Here is a 22,734-nt window from a genome sequence, read left to right on the forward strand (position 1 = left end):
TTTGGAAGTGTTGAATGTCCTGATTAGTTATTCTCTCTTAAGGAGCAAGTAGCCCTTTTCCAAGTTTTTACAACAGACCAAACTAACCAACAAAAGAAACCATGACTGCTTGGGACAGTAAGGGAGTCCTGTGTATTAAAGTGTTACTAAGGCTTTTTTTAAATTAAAATAATAAATATGTTTTATACTTGTCTGCTCTGTGCAATGCTATATCACAGGGTGGCTCCAAACTCCACTTCTGGGGTCCCCAGCCAGCGATCTTCCATGTGCCCCTATAGCAAGCTGCTTGCTATGGGGCACACATGCCTGCTCACTCCCAAACTCCATAGGCACACACAGTTCGGCTTTGTCCAGCCCTCTGGTTCCTCCTCACAGCATTTGATTGACAGCAACGATTGTGAAGAGGAAAAGAGGGGAGAGAAGAGATCCAGCTATGCTCAGCACTGCATCGATTGAGGAAATTATTTAGGGAGGTGGGGGAGAACAGCCAGCTGTTAAATGTTTTTAATTTAATGCAGGGAATGCATTAAGGTAAAAAATGTTTTGGCTTCATAACCACTTTAATGTAGTTGTAAAGGCTGAAGGTTTTTACCTTCATGCATAACATGCATGAAGGTGAAAAAACCTTCTCTGTGCAGCATCCCCCCCCAGCCCCCCTAATACTCACCTAAGCCCCCTCTCGATCCAGTGATGTGCACTGGAGTCTTGCTATCCCAGGACTCCCTCTTCTCACTGGCTGAGACCGCAGCGGGAGCCATTGGCTCCCGCTGTTTTTAATCACAGCCAGTGAACCAATGAGCATAGGGAGGGGGCAGGGCTAAGCCGCCACTCCGTGTGTGTATGGACCCTTCATTTTAACTATTCAGTGTTACAGTGATATCACTTTAACAAAATGCACAAATACATGCCCACCTACTTGCAGTAGCTTTCCCACTATTCCATTTGGATGCTGGGCCTTGTGTGGGAACAGCTCTGACATTTCTGGATTCTGCTGAAGTTTTCTTGCTCCCTCTTTCCCCTCATAAACTCCTATTGGCCGAACACTATGATGGGTGACCTCACCGACCGAAAGAAATGCGTAGGAGGGAAAAGAGTTTGGGCAAACTTATGGCTCGGAAATAGCACAGCTTTGCTCAATCAGTACGGCCTGGTATTTGGGTGGTATGCGGGGGTATTAGTGCAGGCACATGGCTGCATCTTATACTTGTTAGTAACTTTTAACATTTCTTTAGGTTATAAAAGTTCATTATATATATATATATATATATATATATATATATATATATATATATATATATATAAATATATATATATAAATAAATATATATATATATATATATACACAGTTGTGTTCAAGATATTAGCAGTATGTTGAAAAAAGTGAATAAAGCTCAAAATCCTTCTAATAGCTTTTATTTCCATACACACAAATGCATTGGGAACACTATATATAAAAACACTATAACTATATATATAAAAACACTATAACACTATATAGAAAAATATATCACATTTGTGTTGTTCCTCTAAAAAAAATTGAAGAAAAGTGAATATTAGACTGTTCAAAAAAAATAGCAGTGTTTGTATTCTTCTTTACAAACTCAAACATTCACTATATAAACTGAAAAATGTTTGAAGATTTTGCTTTCCTTTGAATCACTTAATGAATATTTAGTTGTATAAGCACTGTTTCTGAGAACTGCTGTACATCTGTGTTGCATGGAGTCAACCAACTTCTGGCACCTGTAAACAGGTATTCCAGCCCAGGATGACTGGACTACATTCCACAGTTCTTCTCTATTTCTTGGTTTTGCCTCAGAAACTGCATTTTTGATGTCACCCCACAAGTTTTCTATTGGATTAAGATCCGGGGATTGGGCTGGCCACTCCATAACATCAATCTTGTTGGTCTGGAACCAAGATGTTGCACGTTTACTGGCGTGTTTGGAGTCGTTGTCTTGTTGGAACACCCATTTTAAGGGCATTTCCTCTTCAGCATAAGGCAGCATGACCTCTTCAAGTATTCTGATGTATTCAAACTGATCCATGTTTCCTGGTATGCAATAAATAGGCCCAACACCGTAGTATGAGAAACATCCCCATATCATGATGCTTGCGCAACCATGCTTCACTGTCTTCACAGTGTACTGTGGCTTGAATTCAGTGTTTGGGGGTCGTCTGACAAACTGTCTCCGGCCACTAGACCCAAAAAGAACAATCTTACTTTCATCAGTCCACAAAATGTTTCGCCATTTCTCTTTAGGCCAGTCAATGTGCTCTTTGGCAAATTGTAAACTCTTCAGCGCGTCTTTTTTTTAACAGTGGGACTTTGCGGGGGCTTCTTGCAGATAGCTTGGCTTCACATAGGCGTCTTCTAATTGTCACAGTACTCACAGGTAACTTTAGACCTTCTTTGATCTTCCTGGAGCTGATTGTTGGCTGAGTCCTTGCCATTTTGGCTATTCTTCTATCCATTCAAATGGTAGTTTTTTGCTTTCTTCCACATCTTTCAGGTTTTGGTTGCCATTTTAAAGCATTTGCGATCATTTTAGCTGAGCAGCCTATCATTTTCTACACTTCTTTATATGTTTTCCCCTCTCCAATCACTTTTTTAATCAAGGTACGCTGTTCTTCTGAACAATGTCTGGAACGACCCATTTTCCTCAGAATTTCAGAGAGAAATGCACTGTAACCAGCATGTACAACATTTGCTGCATTCCTTCCTTAAATAAGGGCAATAATTGCCACCTGTTTTTCAAAGAATGAATGACCTCACTAATAGAACTCCACACTGCTATTATTTTGAACATGCCCCTTTCAATTAGTGATTCAATTACACAGAATCAGCAGCATGCATGTCATGACTGTTGGGTCTGTTGGATTTCTATTACTCTACTACACCTGCTAGTAAATTATTTGCCATGTAGAAATATAATTTCTACCAAGAACAGTGATTGATCAGGTTAGTGATGTCCGATTGCTATTATTTTGAACACAACTGTGTGTGTGTGTGTGTGTATATATATATATGTGTATGTGTGTGTGTGTGTGTGTGTGTGTGTGTGTGTGTTTTGCCTGACAGATTAAGTTTGCAGTCTAAAACCAAAGCTGTTGTGTAGCGTCGCATCAATATGTGCTTTTTTAAACGGGTACGAATGTCAGGTTTCCTGTATAGGTGATGCTGCTGCCTCAGTCTAGAGTAGTCCCCCTAGGCTTGCCAGAGAAGTACAAAAGTGGTGGAATGGGATGACCTGCACAAAGGATTCAGAAACGTGTCCTTTCCCTGCTTTTCCAAAAAAATTTTCTTAAAGAAGTCTAGCTTGGACCCATGTAACTATGCCTATACTATATCAAGGGTGCTCAATCTTTTGAAGAGCACAGCCCTCTTAAGTGATTTGGTAACCAGTCATGGGCCTCAATGAAATAGTTCAGAATTATGATTTATTTTTTTTTTGAATAGCATAATGAACATTTTCCTCCTGCAACCACTCAGTGGTGGCGGGAGGGAGTGGAGAAGAAACCGGCTTTCAGTAGTTGCAGGACGTAAATGGAGAGGATCAGTTCCTGTATATGCCACCTCCATCGCCCCTCCTGTGTGCAAAACCAAATGTGACAGGGAGGCCTCACGAGCCCTCTGGAACATGGGACAGGGTTGCCATTATGTCCCCTGATGCTACACCAGTGGTTGGGGGGTGAGATAAAAACATGTCTCAACCATGTGGTTTAAACCACAAACGGCTAATGGTCAGACTGAGAGAACCAATCAAACAATGGAGCAGTATCTTCGATGCTTTTGTCACTTATCTTCAGGATGACTGGGTGGACTGTCTTCCCACTCTAGAGTTTGCATATAACAATTCTAAACATAGTTCCACTTCTCAAAGTCCCTTTTACTTAAAAACCGGTTGTGACAATTGTGCACCTAGATACACGGACGCTGACAATCATATTTGTATCATACTCTGCAAATATCATTCTCACTCCGTCCAGTCCCCCCTCCCTCTTTGAATGGAATGTGGTCTGTGTGTGTGCACTGGGGTCACAAGTGCATAAGGCACAGCTGGATAAACTTCATGGTTGTAACCCCAATTAGCCTGGTTCCAGAGTGCCTGACAAACACTTTCATCTACCCAGTCGTAAAACTAACTCAGTCACTTGACATGTAAGCCTTACCTCAGAGTGGCCATAAAACGTACATCCAACTTGAATCACATTTCATACAAATTCATAAACTTCAAAAGGAACAGGGCACATTAAATAAAGCATATATTCAGATAGGTCATTTTAATACGAGTCACCTGACACCTTACACCCCTAGGTAGCGTCTACAAGAGAGTAGAAAGCAAAATATTTTTATCCGGAATGGTAAGATATGCTATATTTGGTGTGTGGACGTTCGGAATATGATTCTGCATATTAATCTGCCAGTGGCTAGGATGCTACGTGTACCTATTGAAGGTTATTGACCATGGTATAAATTTGGGAAGGATTTGGTCATAGCCTGGGTCCCCGCCTAACACCCCTCCCCAAATGTAAATATTTTATTTGCACCATTTTGACCTTTTTAGTAATAAATTCTATTTTCTGAAAAGTGTTGAAACTGTCTCTAAAGCTTTTAATGCAAACTAACAGAATCCCTGTCTCTGAAGAGCGCTACTGTATGTATTAACCCTCTGCGTACATCTCTCTGCGGTGGCAGTGTGTATACAGACGCTTATTCAAACAGCATAGTGTTACTGCTAAGATTTGTGAGTTTCTTCCTTCTCTGTAAAAAGGTGGTGGTGACAGTGTGAAGGGTTAATTGCGTAATTAACCTGACCCAGTAACAATTGCTCTCAGGCTGCTGGCACATAGATTGTGGTCCAGCGAGCTGGAAAATCTTTGTGCAGGGCGCAGCTGAGAGTGGCATTGTTATACAAGTGGAAGCGCGGTCTTAGATTGGCTGGTCTTTCGGACACAAGTTGGTGAGAAGGGCTGGGGTCTGACGCCGCGCCCGTCACACGGTTATCCAGTTTTTATTCCTGATCTCCCTATCACAACTCCAATTCCTGCTGTTACCGACAGACTAACTACATTGCAGGAGATTCGGGAGAAATTGTTTGAGACTTTGAGGGAAGCTCAGGAATGTTACAAAAAGGCTGCTGACAGACACCGGAGATCACTTCCTACCTTTCATGTGGGTGACAAAGTTTGGTTATCAACAAAAAATTTGAAGGTTCATGTTCCATCTGCTAAGTTGGGTCAAAAGTTTGTGCGTCCTTTTCAGATTTATGCCCAAATCAACCTGGTCACCTTTTGTTTAAAACTTCCAGACAGTATGAGGATTCACCCTGTTTTTCACATATTGCTACTCAAACTGTTTCATGAAAATCCTTTCTCTGGAAGAATTTTTCCACCTCCTCCATACGTTGAGGTACAGGGTGAAAATAAATTTGTGATGGAGAAAATTCTTGATTCCAGGATCTTTAGGAACAAATTACAATATCTGGTTCAATGGGAAGGATATGGGCCAGAAGAAATTTCTTGGGAGCCTGAGGAGAATGTTCACACCCCTAGATTAACAAGAGAATTCCACCAGAGGTTTACTCACAAACCTGGCCCTAAGACATCCAGAGGACGTCCTGGGAGGAGGGGAGTACTGTCAGGGCCTGGACTTGAACCTGGGACCTCTACTGTGTCAGTCAGTAACTCTTCTCACTGAGCTACCTGGGATGCTGGACAACACTCTGCCTGATCTATTGGACAATGCTGCCTTGTGCCTTGCTTTCTGATAACCTTGAACTCCTTGCTCCTCCCATGAACTTCCTGATTTAAGCTATGTCTCTGCACTTCCTGGTTGCCAGATTATTGTGCCTTCTCCAGCCAATATCCTGCTCTTGTCTTTCCTACTGCCATCCATACCTTCGCTACCAACTTTTGGCTTGTTCCTTGATTACAATTCTGCCTCATCTCAACCTGCTACCGCTTGTTACCGACCCTTGGTTTGTTTACTGACTGCGCTTCTGCTACCGGTCATATCCGTTACTGGATCCTGGCTTGCTCACTTCCTGGTGGGGTGATGCTGAGAACTGTGACCTGGTACTAACACGTAGCAAAATCCATCTCCACCATAAGGAGCTCTGGTGAATACCAGTTAGTGCTTAGACTTTGCACCTCAGGTGAGCCTGCGTCATTTCCCAGGGTGACCTGCTTGTTTACCTATCCTGTTGGTTGATCTGCTGCTATAGCTACTGGTCTCTGAACCTGACCCCACACCGTGACAGTGAGAAGGACATACTAGCTTTCAGGAACACAAAGGGGATCGTCGGAAGGCAGGTATTTAAAAATTCTGAATTCCCATCAAGTGGCTGGAGATTGGGATTTTTCCCAGCCACTTTTTAAAATACCTGTCCATGGGAGGGAAGGGAGGGAGGGAGAGGACACTGTTGGTGGGTGGGGAGGGGGGCTAGAGGTCATTGCTGTGGGGGAAAGGGGGGCAGAGGACATTGCTGGGGGGGGGGTGCCAGAGACCTCTGCTTTTTGGGAAAGGGGGCAGAGGACACTACTGTGGGGTGAGTTGATATGAAGGACGGTAGAGGATACTGCTATAGTGGTGGCCCTGCCCATAGCAGTTTCCTCTGCACATCCCCCCCCCCCTTAGTGTCCTCTGCCCAACCCCATTCCCCTAATAGCAGTGACTTCTGGCCCTCCTACAAGCTTTAACCACTGCTAGATACTTAGAAGTCACAAGACTGCTCTAACTGCTGATGAGAAAAGGTATTAGCAGTTTATATTTACTGAATAATTGCATTTTCATTTTCTGTGTACTGTGGGACACCATGCAGTGTCCTGGGTTTTGTAACACTTTAAGTGCCAGTTCACACATATGCGAATTGGATGTGGTTTGAACCGCATCCAGTCCGCATAAAGTGAAATAACATTGCTTCCTATGGTGCCTGTTCACATATGTCCAGTGCACTTTCAGTGTGGATTGAAAAAGTGTGCTGACCGATTTGTGAGCAGTGCAGTCTGGTTCAGGTATGGTTTGCAGCCTACTGATTTCTATTGGAACCGTTTCTAAACCACATGTGTAAACAGGATAAAATGATGACTTAAACCTGTCCTGAACCTGATGTAAACCTGACCTGAACTGCTGGACAACTATTGTGCCAATTATCTGTGAAAACTGAGCTTCAATCCGCACTGCACATGTGTGAATCATAACTAAATGTAGATCTAAACTCAACCATTTTAATCTCACATAAGCTTTAATATGTTGCAGTTTTCCAGTCCTTAGATGTGATGGCTGTATTGGTGATCCTGCTAATAAAGCACTTTCTATCCCTTCATGTCTCTACTCATTTCTCCACCGTATCTATGTAGGGAGCCATGGTTGTCACATAGGCTGGATTTCAAACAGGTCTATATTTTTTCATCTTTATAACATGGTAATTGATGGGATTAGTAGTTTACATGAGGCAGATAAGATTGATAGTTCCAGGTCAGCTCTAGGAACTGACACCAACACTCTTACTGGCTAGATAAGCTGAGGTTTTCTGTACTTGCAGAAAATATGCTTAGCCTGAGAAAAGTAAACTAAACTAGGTTTAGATATACTTTACTATAATTTCTACAGTTTTTAATCTATTTAAATATACAGTTTTGATTAACTAAAATACGTGGAGTTCCTTATCAGGAACTACTATTATAGGGTGACAGGCGTCTTCCATGTGTGCTTCTATGTTGTCACTTGTTTCATACACCCCTGGTGAAGGCTATATCTGATAATACTGACAAACATGGAGTAATGACGAGTAGCTAATACTGCATTAAGTGCATGTAGACAGGAGGTGGCTGGACAAGAACATCCATACTGAATTGCAAAAAATGATAAACACAAGGTAAAAATGGTGCTTTTTGAAGAAAAAAAAACTGTATTTGTTTGATACACAGACTTTAGCAGACTGAAGGTCATTCATTTAGGGGTTATATCTTTTTTAATATTATTATTATTATTATTATACAGTATTTATAAAGCGCCAATAGTTCACTCAGCGCTGTACATTACAAAGGGGGACAGAACATGTGACAGAACAATACCAATACAATGCAAAACATGAGGGGATCGAGGGCCCTGCTCTTTCGAGCTTACAATCTAGGAGGGAGGGGATGGTGGTACAGGAGGAGATAGCTGTGGGGGATGGAGTGGTAGGAAGAGTGGAGGAGGTCAGTCAAGTTAGCAGGGGGTAGGCTTCCCTGAAGAGATGGGTTTTCAGGGTGCGCCTAAAGGAGAGGAGAGTAGGTGATAATCTGATGGGTTGGAGAAGGGAGTTCCAGAGGATGGGTGACACCCTGGAGAAGTCCTGGAGGCGGGCATGGGAGGAGGAGACCAGGGAACTAGAGAGGAGGAGGTCTTGTGAGGAGCGGAGTGTGCGTGCTGGGTGGTACTTGGATATTAGGTCGGTGATGTAGTTCGGGGCAGTATGGTGGACAGCTTTGTACGTCAGTTAGGATTTTAAATTTGATCCGTTGCGCAATCGGAAGCCAGTGGAGGGATTGGCAGAGGGGGGTGGCGGAAACGGAGCAGTTGGAAAGGTGAATGAGTCTGGCAGCCGTATTCAGGATCGACTGAAGCGGGGATAGCCAGCGGCGAGGCAGGCCAGTGAGGAGGGAGTTGCAGTAGTCGAGTCGTGATATGATGACTGAGTGGATGAGCTGTTTAGTGATTTCTGGGGTTAGGAACATGCGGATTTTGGCAATGTTGCGGAGGTGGAGTCTGCACGAGTTTGTTAAAGATTGGACTTGGGGCTGGAAGGATAGGTTGGAGTCCAGAATGACACCAAGTACTCTGGCCTGCAGGGCGGGTTTGATATTGGCGTTGTTGGATGTGATGGAGAAGTCAATGGGGGGTGGGGTTCGGGCTGGGGGGAAGACAAGAAACTCGGTTTTGGAGAGATTCAGTTTAAGGAAGTGGAGCGACATCCAATCTGATATGTCGCTCAGTAGGTGTGTGATTCAGGCAGAGACCGAGGGGGTGAGGTGGGGGGTTGAGAGATAGATTTGTGTGTCGTCGGCATAGAGGTGGTAGTTGAAGCCGTGAGAGTGTATGAGTTGGCCAAGGGAGGAGGTGTAGATGGAGAAGAGAAGGGGCCCAAGGACAGAGCCTTGAGGGACCTCAACAGAGAGGGGGAGTGAGGGGGAGGTGGTAGCATTATAGGTAACTCTGAAAGAGCGTTGTGACAGGTAGGATGAGAGCCAGGAGAGAGCAGAATCTCTGAGGCCGAGGGAGTGTAGTATTTTGAGGAGGAGGGGGTGGTCAACTGTGTCAAAGGCTGCAGAGAAGTCAAGGAGGAGGTTGTTGTCGTTGAGGTGAGAGCATAGGCGGGTGTAGACTAGGCGCTCGAGGAGTTTAGATGTAAATGGGAGCAGGGAGATGGGTCTGAGGTTGTTTGGGTCATTGGGGTCCAGGGAGGGCTTTTTAAGTATGGGGGTGACGTGTGCATGCTTCAGTGGGGAGGGGAAAGTGCCGGAGGAGAGGGAGAGATTAAAGATGTGGGTGAGGGAGCGTAGGATGGAGGGGGAGGGAGGTCGTAAGAATTGTGAGGGGATAGGGTCGAGGGGGCAGGTGGTGAGGCGGGCATCAGAGAGGATCTTGGAGATTTCCTCAATGGTAGTAATATACTGAAATCTAAGGTTATATTATAGTCCTATTTCAGCAAGCCTAGGTTATGAATATTAGTTATAGTGTACTATTTTGTACTATACAAATGCACTACATATACAAGCCAAATTTCTTCTTAATGAATTGGCAGCTCTTTCCATGTCAGCCAATTATGCAATATTAGCATTCCTGTTAGAGTGCCAGACTCCATGCACAGAATGCTTCTTTTATCCCATGTGCGACAGCTAATTTTCTTCCATTAAAGCCAAGCTAGACATGATTTAGCAAGAAGATGCCATCAGGTTGGGTCAGTGCTTCAGCTCAGGCAGTCTCCAGTTTTTCATTTTAATGAGACTACCTTCTTAATGTCGCATATTTATTGCAGTGTGTCTTCTACTGCAACCTGTCCCTAAAGGGATAATTTTGTAATGGCCGACGAAACATGTTGCCAATGCTTGCTGGTAATGGTGTGTCAAGATGAGATATACAGCCCACTAACAAACCCATAAAAAAGTCCATAAAACAGACATTAGCACATTTACCGTGGTCTTCCTGGTCAGTTATGCTGAAATACAAGCAGAGCTTACAGACTGCTGTGTTGAAACCGTTATAAGGGCCTGTCAACTGAAAATAAAGGATTTACTATGCCATTTAAGTCAACGATCTATTCTCTGTATAGCACTTTGCCAGAATCTTGGAAAACAGCCAAGGAAAAAAAAAAAAGAACATCCAATCTGCTGTGATGTGAGCCAACTTAATTTGATAGAAATTCATTGTTTTCCCTTTAAAATCCTGCTTTCATCAGACTTTTACTTCTTCTGTGACCACTAATGCAGTTCACCTTTCTCTGCCTTCATATGTGATTCTGTTTACTGCCCATGACTACATTTCACTGTCACCTCTTTAAAATGTCTTCTTCCACCAAGAATGCATGCAAGCTCTTTCTATTGTGTCCACTACGTTATCCACAGAACCTTTTTTTCAAGAGTTTTTAAATGGAACTTTTAAAATGTTTATGGTGCCTTGTTCAACATCTTTTGTTACCCTAAGGGTGACCTTAAGCTGGTAGATCTATCATTGAGCCATCCCTCCATCTGCTAGAACTCCTAGAACCTGCCATATCTTTGGCTGGCTGAGCCACACCCCAGTTTTTTTCTGAGATTTGATCTGTTAGCTGAGCAGTACCTATAACTATGTTGTGTGAAGATGTACCTAATTTTTCAGACATGGTCTTATGCTATATTGGTAAATTTAATGGATCTATGACATTCAGTGTGTGGCCTGAATAAATTAGTTTTGTGTGGGCAAAGAATCTTCTTCCCTTTTCAGAGTTGTCCAATAAGATGTTAGTACACAGGGTGCAATGGAGTTCTGTACATTGGTACAACATTGCTGTACAGCTTGGCACAAAGTCGCAATCAACATTGATTGTACAGACTAAATTTTTTTTTCTAAAATAATAAAGCATGTTATACTTACCAGCTGTGTGCCAATAGTATTGCACAAAGCAGCCCCAAACCTGGGAACAGTGCTCTTGGCTCCTCCTTATTTCTATGTGGCCCCGTAACTAGCCGCTCACTATGTTGGCGCGCCTGCAGGCCCGATCCCGAGCTGGGCTGTGTGTGTATATATACATACAGCGCAGCATGGCCACATCCCCCATTTCCACCTGACAGATTTTGATTAACTACAGCAGGAGTCAACAGCAGATCCTGCTGCTGCTTCTGTATCCTGTGAGGGGAGGAACACAGATCAGGGCCACTGCAGATGGGCACAGCACTGGATTGAGATAGGGCTGTAAGGGGGGTGATACTACTTGTGAGACATTTTTTACCTAAATGCCAGGAGTGCATTAAGGTAAAAAATGTTTCGCCTTAAGTAGTACAGCACTGGCAGAGAAGGTGGGCCTTACAATGACCAAGTCCAACACTAACTCTGCACTTGTTAACTGTTCCTGCAGACAGAAAATTGAATTGGTAGTAAATATAGTATGAACTTGTACCTACAGGTAAGCTTAGAAGTCTTATCTGTAGTTACCATGAATATCTTAACTTGCACCATTTAGAAGATATTCATATCATCTGCAGCCAGTGACATCACCAGCTCATGCGCAGTAGCTTTGCATTTACGGCACACTAAGTGACCTGATTGCAGAGTGTGTGGTGCTGCAGTAGTGACTTCTGTGCATATGTGCGGGAGTGATGTCATCACAGCCCCAGTCATTCAAGCAGCTATAGCGCGCAAACCCTGAAGAAAAACTGGGTTAAGATAGAATGACAAAGAGTGGTGGCAGCTCACCGCTGAAGTCTCCCATTCAAAAGTAAGTCTGTAACAATGTGCAAGTATAAAATATCATTTTCATTTGAAATCACAGGAACCAATATCTTGTTGTTGTGCCATTGATTGTTGCGTCTGCAGTACCCCAGTTGTCCAGTGTAAAATCATTTTGATATTCTTCCCTAGGCTTCCCCAGAATATGGCCAGGGAATGAATCCAATCAGCCGCTTGGCTCAGATTCAACAGGCTAAAAAAGAGAAGGAACCTGAGTATGTCTTGCTGTCAGAGAGAGGAATTCAGCGCAGAAGAGAATTCATTATGCAGGTAGTGTATCGGATTTACAGCTTTTTCTGTTGTTTCTCTCGTGAAAAATGCTGGTTTTTATAGAATTTAGATGTATAATGTTACTGGGACTTGAACGTTAATATTGTTTTAAAAATAAAAGCAAGCATCACTGAACACTTTCAAAACTAATATCTAGTATATGACTACTACCTTTAATTGTCAACTCAATCATATATATTGCTCTACAGGCAGCTCGAGAAATAAAGTTTTATAATTACCTTACATTTTCTTCACAGGATGTCATTCTGCAAGGTGCAAAATTTTAGGCATTTTCACTGTCGCTTTTTTTCTTTACATTTTTAATTTAAAGTGTCGCAAATGCAGTTAGTTGAAACTCCTATAAAGCATATATAACTGCATATAATGAAAAAATGCATAATCAAAGGTAACTTTATGTTGAGTATAATAGTAGATTCAGAGCTATAGGTAGCAAAAGTTAGAACTAGATCTCAACTTTTCCTGAAAATATCAAGCATGCATCTGTGACGGTCGCGGCATCACACCCCAGCCCTTCTCACCAAACTAGTGACCGAAGGACTAGCCAATCTTAAACCGCGCTGTCACGTGCGTAACAATGCCATGCCCAGCTGCACTCTGCACAAAGATTTTCCAGCTAATGGACCACAATCTGTGTACCTGCGGCCTGGGAGCGATTGTTACTGGGTCAGGTTAATTACGCAATTAACCCTTCACACTGCCACCACCTCCTTTTTGTACAGAGAAAGAAACTTGGCAATATTAGCAATAACACTATGATGTTTGAATAATCGTTTGTATACATAATGTCACCACAGACAGATGTATGCAGATGTTTAAAACACACGGTAGCGCTCTTCAGAGACGGGTTCTTAGTTTGCATTAAAGAGCTTTAGAAACAGTTCAACACTTTTCAGATAATAGGAATATTTACAGAAAAAAATGTAGCATATATATATATAAAAATACAGAGAGAACTAACACAGCAAAGAGATAACATTAAGGAATTTAGAGAGGTAAAGTACTTGTCAAAAGTCCTGGGTTAAGCAGCTCTCAAGTTTCAGAGCAAAAGGGTCCCTTATCTCCCAAAGTTGGTTCTTCATGTTAAAAGGGAGAATTCTTCAACTTCAACAGGACCTACTCAACTTAACTTAACTCTCTGCCCCAAGCATCACAGTCTTTCTAGGAACTCAGCAGGGTGTCTCCCTGAAGCAGAGAACCAATCGCCTCATTTGGGGAGGGTGTTGCAGGTGGAGACCTAAGCTAGAACCAAAATCCCTCGCAGTTTATATCACAACCCATAACTTACCCTCGGTGCATGTAGCAGCCTTGCCACTAGTAGATTAATATGCAGAAGCTTCTGCTGAACGTCTAGATATGAAATATGACATACCTGCTTGAGACGGTTAAGGAGATATCATTTTCTGCTCTCCTGTAGATGTCAGCTAGGGGGTGTAATATGTCAGGCGACTTGTATTAAAGTAACCGATCTGAATATATGCCTGGTCTCCTTGTAAGTCTTTCATATTCCAAGATATGAGATCATAGGGGAAAGTGGATTTAAAATGTGATGTCTGTTTTATGGCTTATCTGGAATGTCTTTGAAGCTCAGTGAAGCACTTGGTTTATGGCTTTACGATCGTTTCCAAGCAAGAGTCTCGCAGACATACGGGGGCCAGGCTAATTGGGGTTTATAACCATGAAGCCCTCCCACTGTGTTTGCTGCCTGTGATCTCTGCATCATACAGACCACATTCCTGAGGGGGGGGATTGGAAGGAAGATGATTTGGTAGTAGAAATGATACAAGATGGGTGACCGCGTCCATCTCTGTATGCACAATTTCTACAGCATCTACTGCTCCCTATTTCATTTCCTTTTTCGTTAGTGATGTCAACTCACATTTGAAGGACCAAGCTTTAGAAAAGAGAAGGTTTAAAAATCTTTTTTTTTTTTTTTCTTTTTTCAAATGTCAAAGAAATGTTTTCATGAATAGTTATTGTGTTTCCAAAGTATTTCACATACATAAATTAATGTATAATAAGAAATCACGTAGCATAACATTTTGTAGCACATCTCTCATGAGTCAAGCATATTCAAGCAAGATCAGGTAGTGTCTTTACAAGGCTTATGACCCCCTAGAATATTGCATGAGCCTCACCATTGTCTGTTCCATTGGGCTCAGACTTAGTGTGTCTAACCATTTTGCCCATAATTTTTCAGACCTACGTGGGCAGTCTTGATATAACGTGTTGATATAACATTCTAATCTAAGAGTGTCCTCATTGTTTCTAATCGATTCCTCTTGAGAAGGTGGTTTTCTGGGCTTCCACTGTTGTAATATTAACTCATAGGCATGAAATAACGCCCTAGAGATCACCTTCCTTCTAAATTCCCCGAGGCTCCACTTCCTCTAGGATACCCAATATACAGCATTTAGGATCAAGTGGAATAATGGACAGTATTAAGTGTATCTACCACCCCCTTCAAATACTGACTTAATTTGGGGCACCTCCCTAGTAAGTGTATCAAATTGCCATGGTCTCTTTTACACTTGCTTCAGAGAGTAGATCTACCTGAATCCCCATCCTGTGTAACCTGGTAGGTTAATTGGATTCTGTCTAAATTGGTCCTAGTATGTGTATGTATGAATGTGAGTTAGGGACCTTAGATTGTTCACCTATTAAGGGTTAGGGACTGATGTGAATGTACAATATAAAATTAAGTCCATATATGTTTGGACACAGACACAATTTGCATACTTTTGGCTCTGTATGTCACCAGAATAAATTAAAAACAAAACAATCCAAATGAATTTGAAGTGCAGACTTGCAGCTCTAATTCAAGGGGTTGAACATAAATATCAAGTACAAATTTTAGGAACTGCAACCATTTTTATACACAGTCCCTCCATTTTCAGGAGCTCAAATGTGATTGGACAAATGAATGTAATCATAAAATGTTCATCTTTAATATTTTGAGAATCCTTTACTGGCAATGACTGCCTGAAGTCTGGAACCCATGGACATTACCAAAGACTGGGTTTTCTCCTTTCTGATGCTTTGCCAGGCTCTAACTGCAGCTGTCTTCAGTTCTTTGTGGGTCTTTATGCCTTTAGCTTTGCCTTCAGCAAGTGAAATGCACGCTCAATTGGGTCGAGATCAGGTGAATGATTCGGCCATTGCAGAATATTCCACTTCTTTTCTTTCAAAAGCTCCTCGGTTGCTTTAGCAGTGTGTTTTGGATCATTGTCCATCTGTACTGTGAAGTGCCGTCCAATCAACTTTGCTGCATTTGGCTGAATTTGGGCTGACCGTATATCTCTAAACACTGCAGAATTCATCCGGATGCTTCTGTCTTCTGTTACATCATCAATAAACACCAATGACCCAGTGCCAATGGAAGCCATGCATGCCCATGCCATCACACTGCCTCCAGCATGTTTTACAGATGACATTGTGTGCTTTGGATCATGAGCTGTTCCAAGCCTTCTCCACACTTTTTTCTTCCCGTCATTCTGGTACAGATTAATCTTAGTTTCATCCGTCCAAAAAATGCTTTTCCAGAACTGGTCTGGCTTTTTTTAAGTTTTTTGGCAAAGTCTAATCTGGCTTTTCTATTCTGCAGCCTTATGAGTGCTTTGCACCTTGTGGTGAACCCTCTGTATTTGCTCTGGTGAAGTCTTCTCTTGATTGTAGACTTTGACAATGATACGCCCACCATTCCTGAAGAGTGTCCTTCACTTGTCTGGATGTTGTGAATGACTTTTTGTTTACCATAGAGATGATCCTGCGATCATCCACCACTGTTGTCTTCCATGGACGTCCATGCATTTTTATGTTGCTGAACTCGCCAGTACATTCTTCTTTCCTCAGAATGTACCAAACTGTTGATTTGGTCACTCCTAATGTTGCTGCTATCTCTCTGATGGATTTGTTTAGTTTTTGAAGCCTTACAATGGCCTGTTTCACTTGCATGGACCGCTCCATGATGTAGGTTCACAGCAATAGATTGCAAATACCACATTAGAATCAACTCCAGATCTTTTACCTGCTTAATTGATGAAGAAATAACGAAGGAGTAGCCCACACCTGGCCCTGAAACAGCTTTTGATTCAATCGTCCAATTACTTTTGGTCCCTTGAAAAAGGGGGGATGGCTACTCTTAAGAGCTGTAATTTCTAAACCCTTCCTCCAATTTGGATGTACATAACCTCAAAGTAAACCTGAGAGTGTGCACTTTCCGTCCCATATCCTTTATATTATTATTATTATTATATTATACAGTATTTATAAAGCGCCAATAGTTCGCTCAGCGCTGTACATTACAAAGGGGGACAGAACATGTGACAGAACAATACCAATACAATGCAAAACATGAGGGGATTGAGGGCCCTGCTCTTTCGAGTTTACAATCTAGGAGGCTATAGCTTGAATATGTTTTGGTAAATACCTGAAAAAAAAAAAAAATTGTGCCTGTGTCCAAATATATATGAACCTAACTGTATATGTGAAGCGCTGCGTAAATTGACGGCGCTATAGAAGTACCTGTAATAAATAAAATAAAGCTAGATGGAGTATGAGTATGTAATAAAATGTACCTTTGTTTGAGAAACACTGAGAGAGCTGGTTAAAACAGACTGAAAAGCCTCCTCCCATGTTCCCCTGTTACAGGGCCTATGACCCTTTCCCCACTGCACAGTATCCTTCAAAGGGTAATCATTAAGACATTCCTTTAGTAAAATGACGTATTGGCGTTTTGATTAAGGTAAAACTGAGGTAGGTGACTTATGCCACTCACATGAATCTCCTTGAGCCCTGACTGCATGGAGTATTTGTGCATAATAAAAGTACATTCCCTGGGGCAGAATAAAATTAGCCTGAAGGTCTGAGTAAGGCAATAAGGTACCATTCCAGAAAATATAGCAAAGATGCATAACTCAAATTCTCCCCAACGACTACTATACTGTAGTTTTGCCAGCTTCATATGTGTCATTCTGCTAGATAGGGCTATAACCAGGAAATCATGTAATGCATTGAAGTAGGGCCGTAGATCATTTTTCTTTCGGTGGGGGGGTGTAGCTTGTTTATTTTTACCACTCAGCAGGCAGTAGCACCCACCAAACACTACCCATTCACCACGCAGTTGCGGCGCAGTGGTACAGATTTTGCAGCATTAATGCCTCCCTACCACCTGTCAAATGCCCTTTTGAAGAGTGATCCACCACAGATGATTTAATAAAATTATTTATGACACAATTTTTAAAAGGTTAACAAAAAGCTGTGAGTGCACTGCCTAACACAAACTGACGCCATTTGCACCTGCTCAGGTTGCACATTAAGGATCCTTTCACATAGTACACTGTGCTCTGTTCAGCAGGGTGTCCATGAGCAGATCCCTTGCGGAGCACAATGGGACATATATCACTTTTGTGGTAACCATACTATTTAGTATTTTGTCAACAAACATGTGCAGACCCATGGTGGATCTTTGGGCTGCCAGATGTAAATGGACTTGTCCGTTTACATCAGGTTTCTTCCGATCTATCACATTTAGGTTCAGAAAAATGGAAAAGATTGCAGTCCTTTTATATTTTTTGCTGGACCTGGACCAACTCTGAGTTGTGGCAAATAGCTGCAATGATACAGCCAGTGGTTACCTGTGCTGATTGTAGCTGCATGCAGACAAAGCATAGTTATTGATGGCTGTGCAGTCAGCCTGTTATTGCATTTTACAGGCTGGGTGGCCACAGCTATCCACACACAGCTGTCATTCCGAGTTGCAGGAATCCGTAGATTCTTACTACTGGTATTCACAGCGTGGTTAAAATGCAAATGCATCCTAAGACTCAATAATAGCCATCCTCACTGCAATCTGAGCAGCTGCAAAGGGCACCATATTCTGGTAGACCGTACAATCACAGCTTGTTTCTTATGACACACGTTCAGAGTTTAAAGATTTAAAAACATTAGTGAGTGCAGTGCCTACCACAATATGGTACCATCTGCACCTGCTCTGGTGGAACACTAAGGCTGCTTTCACACTGCTCTGTGGTAAAAACACATTTTTTTCAGCGGTTTTGGTGTGTTTCCAGTGCGTTTTCTGGTTGCCAGCACCTGTGAAAAAAATTTTTTTGCCATGTTTTCTGTGCTTTTCAGTGTGTGTGTTGGTATGATTTTGAAAAGCGCACTAAAGATGCAGCATGCAGGACTTTTCAAAATGCGCCGCAGCAAAGTAGCGAAGAGTCACATAGGATTTAAACGGAAATATTTTTCTTTCATTTTTTTAGCAAGGTTAAAATGCAGGAAAAATGCATCAGTGTGAAAGCACCCTAACATTTGATAACAGCCCAGCCATCCTTATTGTGCAACCTTACCTAAGCATTGCAAAAGGCACCGTATTGTGGTAGGCAGTGCACTCACAGCTTTTTATAACACACATTCTAATTGAAAGATTGAAAAAACAGTACACTACCTGTTACAAGATGGTGGTTTTTTCACCTGGTTACTGAACAGGTACAAAGATCACCATGATATTGTGGCAGTGTACTGGTTTTTGAATCTTTCACTCAGAATATGTGTTATAAAAAGAGGCTCAGTGCCCTGGGCTGGGACATATGTTGGGCCAGGGCACTGATTGCAGACATGTGGTGCCAGGTCGGAGGGCTGGGAGGCAGCAGTAAAAAATAACAGAAAAAGACCCAAGAAGAGAAGGATCATGGCTGCTCAGTTCAAAACCATTGTACGGAGCAGGCAAGTATGACATGTTTGTTTAACAAAAAATAGGGCTTGATAATCACTTTAAGAGGTATGAAAATTTAGCTAGAGCTGCAACACATTTAGGTTAAGTGACTTCATAATGGATTTTTAAAGGCTAAGTTCACCTTTTAAAAAAAATAATAAATGCAAGTAAAAAAAATGTGCATTTATTTATTTTTTCTGAAGTCTGCAGAGCATTGCACCTGCGATCAGCACATCACGAGTGAAATGTCAGGCTTCTGCAGAATCCCAGTATAGCTGTCTGCCCGTACCTCCCGTATGGTCAGACAGGTACCGGAGAGCAAACGGATCATTGAACTACAAGAGCGCTCACCAACGCCCTTGCAGTTCATAGAGAACTACAAGCTGTCTGCTGCAATAGCAAACGGTAGTTGTAGTTTGTTCATTAACAAAACTGTGTGAATGAATGACACAGGCATGTGGACGGAGCCCTGCGCAGCCACTCTCTTTTTAAATTTTGACAGCAGGTGTAACATGTCAGCAAAAATGAACTTCTATAACTACAATGCCTAGTTTAACAGTTAGATCTGGTGTCTATATATAACAACTTTCAAATTGTGCAGGCGTCATTTCACATAAAGTTCATAACCGAAAAATTTGCGGAACTGGGTATGTGTCATGGGTACCAGTACCTGCATTAGGAGCCTTGATTTACTAATGCTTAGCTGCTTTTGTCACAGCTATTAGCACTTTTTTCAGTCACTTTAATAAGTGTGTCAGATAGGTGTACTTGCAATTTAAATGTGCATTTATTATTTTTCTTCCTGCAGGAGCATTGCACTCATGATCAGTGGATTGCAGGTGCAATGTCATGCTTCTGCACACTTTCCCTCCAACGTTCTGCTGGTACTTCTGTATGGGCCTTCAGTTAGAAACCTGGAGGAAGTGTCAATTGGAGCAAGTGTGAATTACGATTGCACTGATCCACCACGGTAGCAGACAGGATGTGTAGTTTATTCATTCACAGATCACTGTAAATGAATGACATGGCTGTACAGGTGGAGCCCCACATAGCTACCCTGATTTTAAATGTGGCAGTAGTTGCGGGGCAGAAGAACCCCCACATGCTGTCACAGGAAGGAGGCTCTGTAGGTGGGAAGGAAGGTGATTAGGAACATGTTACATCGTAAATACGGGTGTAACAGGTGAACTTATCGATTAACACATCATCACTGCTAAGTGACCGTCTGCGTCCAGGGTCATTACAGTACACACGCACACAGAGTATAACCATTCATTGCAATGAAAGACTCCACTCTGGACCCGTGTCTCCCTTACGCTCGCCATGCATGCTCTATGCCCTCTTGCGGCCATGTGCATGAAGCCTAATTGTACTGCCTTGCTGAACGAACAAGACTGTTTACTGTGCAGTTGCTCTCTTTTATTCAGAGTAGAATTATATGAAAGCATGCCTTCAGATTTTTTATATGGGCACCTGATTCTCCTAGCGTGCTTGCTAACATTTAACATTCTAATGCTGACAGCCGGGATGGTTGATACAGCTGTCTGTGGAAAGATTCTGGGTCTCACCCAAGGCTGAGTAAAAGCTGTGTTTGTGGTTACATCAGGCCACATGCGCTGTCGCTGCTGGAGCTCTCTGGAGCAACCTGCTGTCTTCTGGTAGACTCACACCCACAGCCTGATGAGCGGGATTTATATGTGCATAGTGTGCGTCCCTGGAAAGTGCCTTTCAAATATCGGCCAGGAAAATTAGTAAAATGATAACAAGAAAACTATGCCAGCCTGTAACTCATGTGAAGGATCAGAGTGCCATTAGTGTAGGTTAGTCTGATTTATAGAAAATAGTATGTAAGCGAGCGCTAAAAGAATAGATATGAAATATTGATTATTTACTGGTAAATGGTTATCAAAATAGCTGCTGGCACTCAGGAAATAGGCAACAGTACCAATGTAAACGTATGTGAGAAAAGTGCAGCGCTAAAAATGCATGAAACTTAAATAGCTCAAATCATGCAAAATGAATAAAGTGCAAAAGGTGCATATAAGAGTGCAACTGAGTGATTCGATAAATGTCTGTGATAACAATACGTATCATATAGCGAGCAATATACAGCAAAAGTCATCAAATTATAGCAATAAATCCAAGTGAAGAAGTGCAAACGTGCAAGTATTTCATGGAAGGAATCCACCGTCTTGGACGGATGTACACTCACCAGAAAGCCAACAAAATTGCGCATCTGTATGAATCACACATCTGGGGATGAAGTGGTGTAATGACAGCTCCGGGTTTAATCAAGCAGCTCCATCTGTACACAAGTGGGGCAGGTCTCATTTAATCCTGGGGAAAATCAGCTCAACCACAGGAGCCAGAAAATGCTCTGAGTTCACATGAAAACTCCTGAAGATTCTGATAACTGCTATCTTTTATTAATCTGTTACTTAGCTGCTCCTTTTCCCGTAAGCCTGAATCACCTGCTGAAGCTGCAGAAAACATGAAGGGTTAATGTACTCCGACTGTAGGAGGGCAATGAAGGGGTTAATGCACACCAAGAAGCGGGCAGTGAGGGGGTTAATGTTGAGTGAATGACGCTCGCAGTGTCCAGGGTGTAGTTGACCCTCCTCATACACTCGCTTCTCTCTCCTGATTTATATGTGTGCAAGGGTAGCTCATGGGTTCCAAAGGCGGCAGGTGTTTTGCCTCTGGCTCCGCAGAAGCAGCAAGCAAGTACAAAATAAGTACAACGCCTGGCACTTTTCTGTGTCTACCACGTGGTTATCTCCACATGAAGCACACATGGCACTTTTACCTTTTTAAGCCATTTATTGCTCATTTTATGAAACCATTTCCTCTTTTATTTATTGGATTCTTTCTTATTAAAACTTTTGCGTCTAATCATGTTAATAGGACATTTACTCCATTGAGGAAAAATTAGACATTTTTGGAATGATATAAAAACACAACAGTACACACACAGCAGAACCCAGTCTACTCAGTTTAAATAACTACTCCCCTTAAAATGAACTTCTTGTTTTTGATAGAGCTGAGCAGGATCCTCCATATCTTTATTTATTTAGGAGTTTGGTGAGATAGGTTTTTTTTTTTCACTTGGCAGTAGCTGTGACCTGTGGGGAGCCTGAGCTGGGATGCTTGTTGTCATTATCCTCAATCCTATAGAGCGTACACAAGATGATGCACAAGGCTGCCCATTAGATGCAAGTGGCATATTAAAGTGCTTCTAAAACCAGGACCTTTTCTTTTCTTTTTTTTTTTTTTTTTTTTTGCAGAGTGCAGAAACGATTTAGAACTTCTGTTAAAGTGATATTAAAGCCTTTTTATTTTATTAAAATAAAGGAGATTATACTTACCTGCTCTGTGCAATGGTATTACTCAGAAGGGTTCTTTACCTTCTGTTCTGGAGTCTGCTCCTTCTTCCTACAGGTGCCCCCTTATCGAGCAGAAAAGAAATGAAGGGGTTATCTTCTAATGGAGAGGAATGTGATTAATATCTAAGGAGGTGTTTCCTTCACTTTACAGAGATTTCAGCTTATACTTGGAAATTATGCACCCAGGAAATTTAGCCAGCATTGTAGTGTTTTATCGTCTAACCCAGTGTTTGCCAACCAGGGTTCCTCCAGAGTTTGCTAGGGGTTCCTTAAGCAATGAGCAATTTCTGTCTTTCAAATTCCCACTGACATCATAGATATTTTTAGCTACTGTATATCTGTAAGGGGGGTAATTTTTCCCAATGATGACAAGT

At 42.1% G+C, this 22,734-nt stretch overlaps 1 protein-coding gene across 7 annotated transcripts in view; it reads left to right on the forward strand.

The window, feature by feature from the left end:
* STAU2 (staufen double-stranded RNA binding protein 2) overlaps positions 1-22,734 on the forward strand; it is a 353,166-nt gene that overhangs the window by 186,117 nt on the left and 144,315 nt on the right. For 6 of the 7 annotated variants that reach the window (XM_089661030.1, XM_089661034.1, XM_089661031.1 and 3 more), the window contains one exon: positions 12,104-12,241. The exons of the other annotated variant lie outside the window; for it this stretch is intronic. In XM_089661030.1, coding sequence (XP_089517156.1) covers positions 12,104-12,241 — 138 coding nt within the window. The remainder of the gene's footprint in view (positions 1-12,103; positions 12,242-22,734) is intronic. 7 annotated transcript variants of the gene reach the window in all.

This window comes from Staurois parvus, unplaced genomic scaffold (genome assembly GCF_062004578.1).
Source record: "Staurois parvus isolate SC_StPar_1 unplaced genomic scaffold, SC_StPar_1.0 ptg001302l, whole genome shotgun sequence".
Taxonomy (NCBI): domain Eukaryota; kingdom Metazoa; phylum Chordata; class Amphibia; order Anura; family Ranidae; genus Staurois; species Staurois parvus.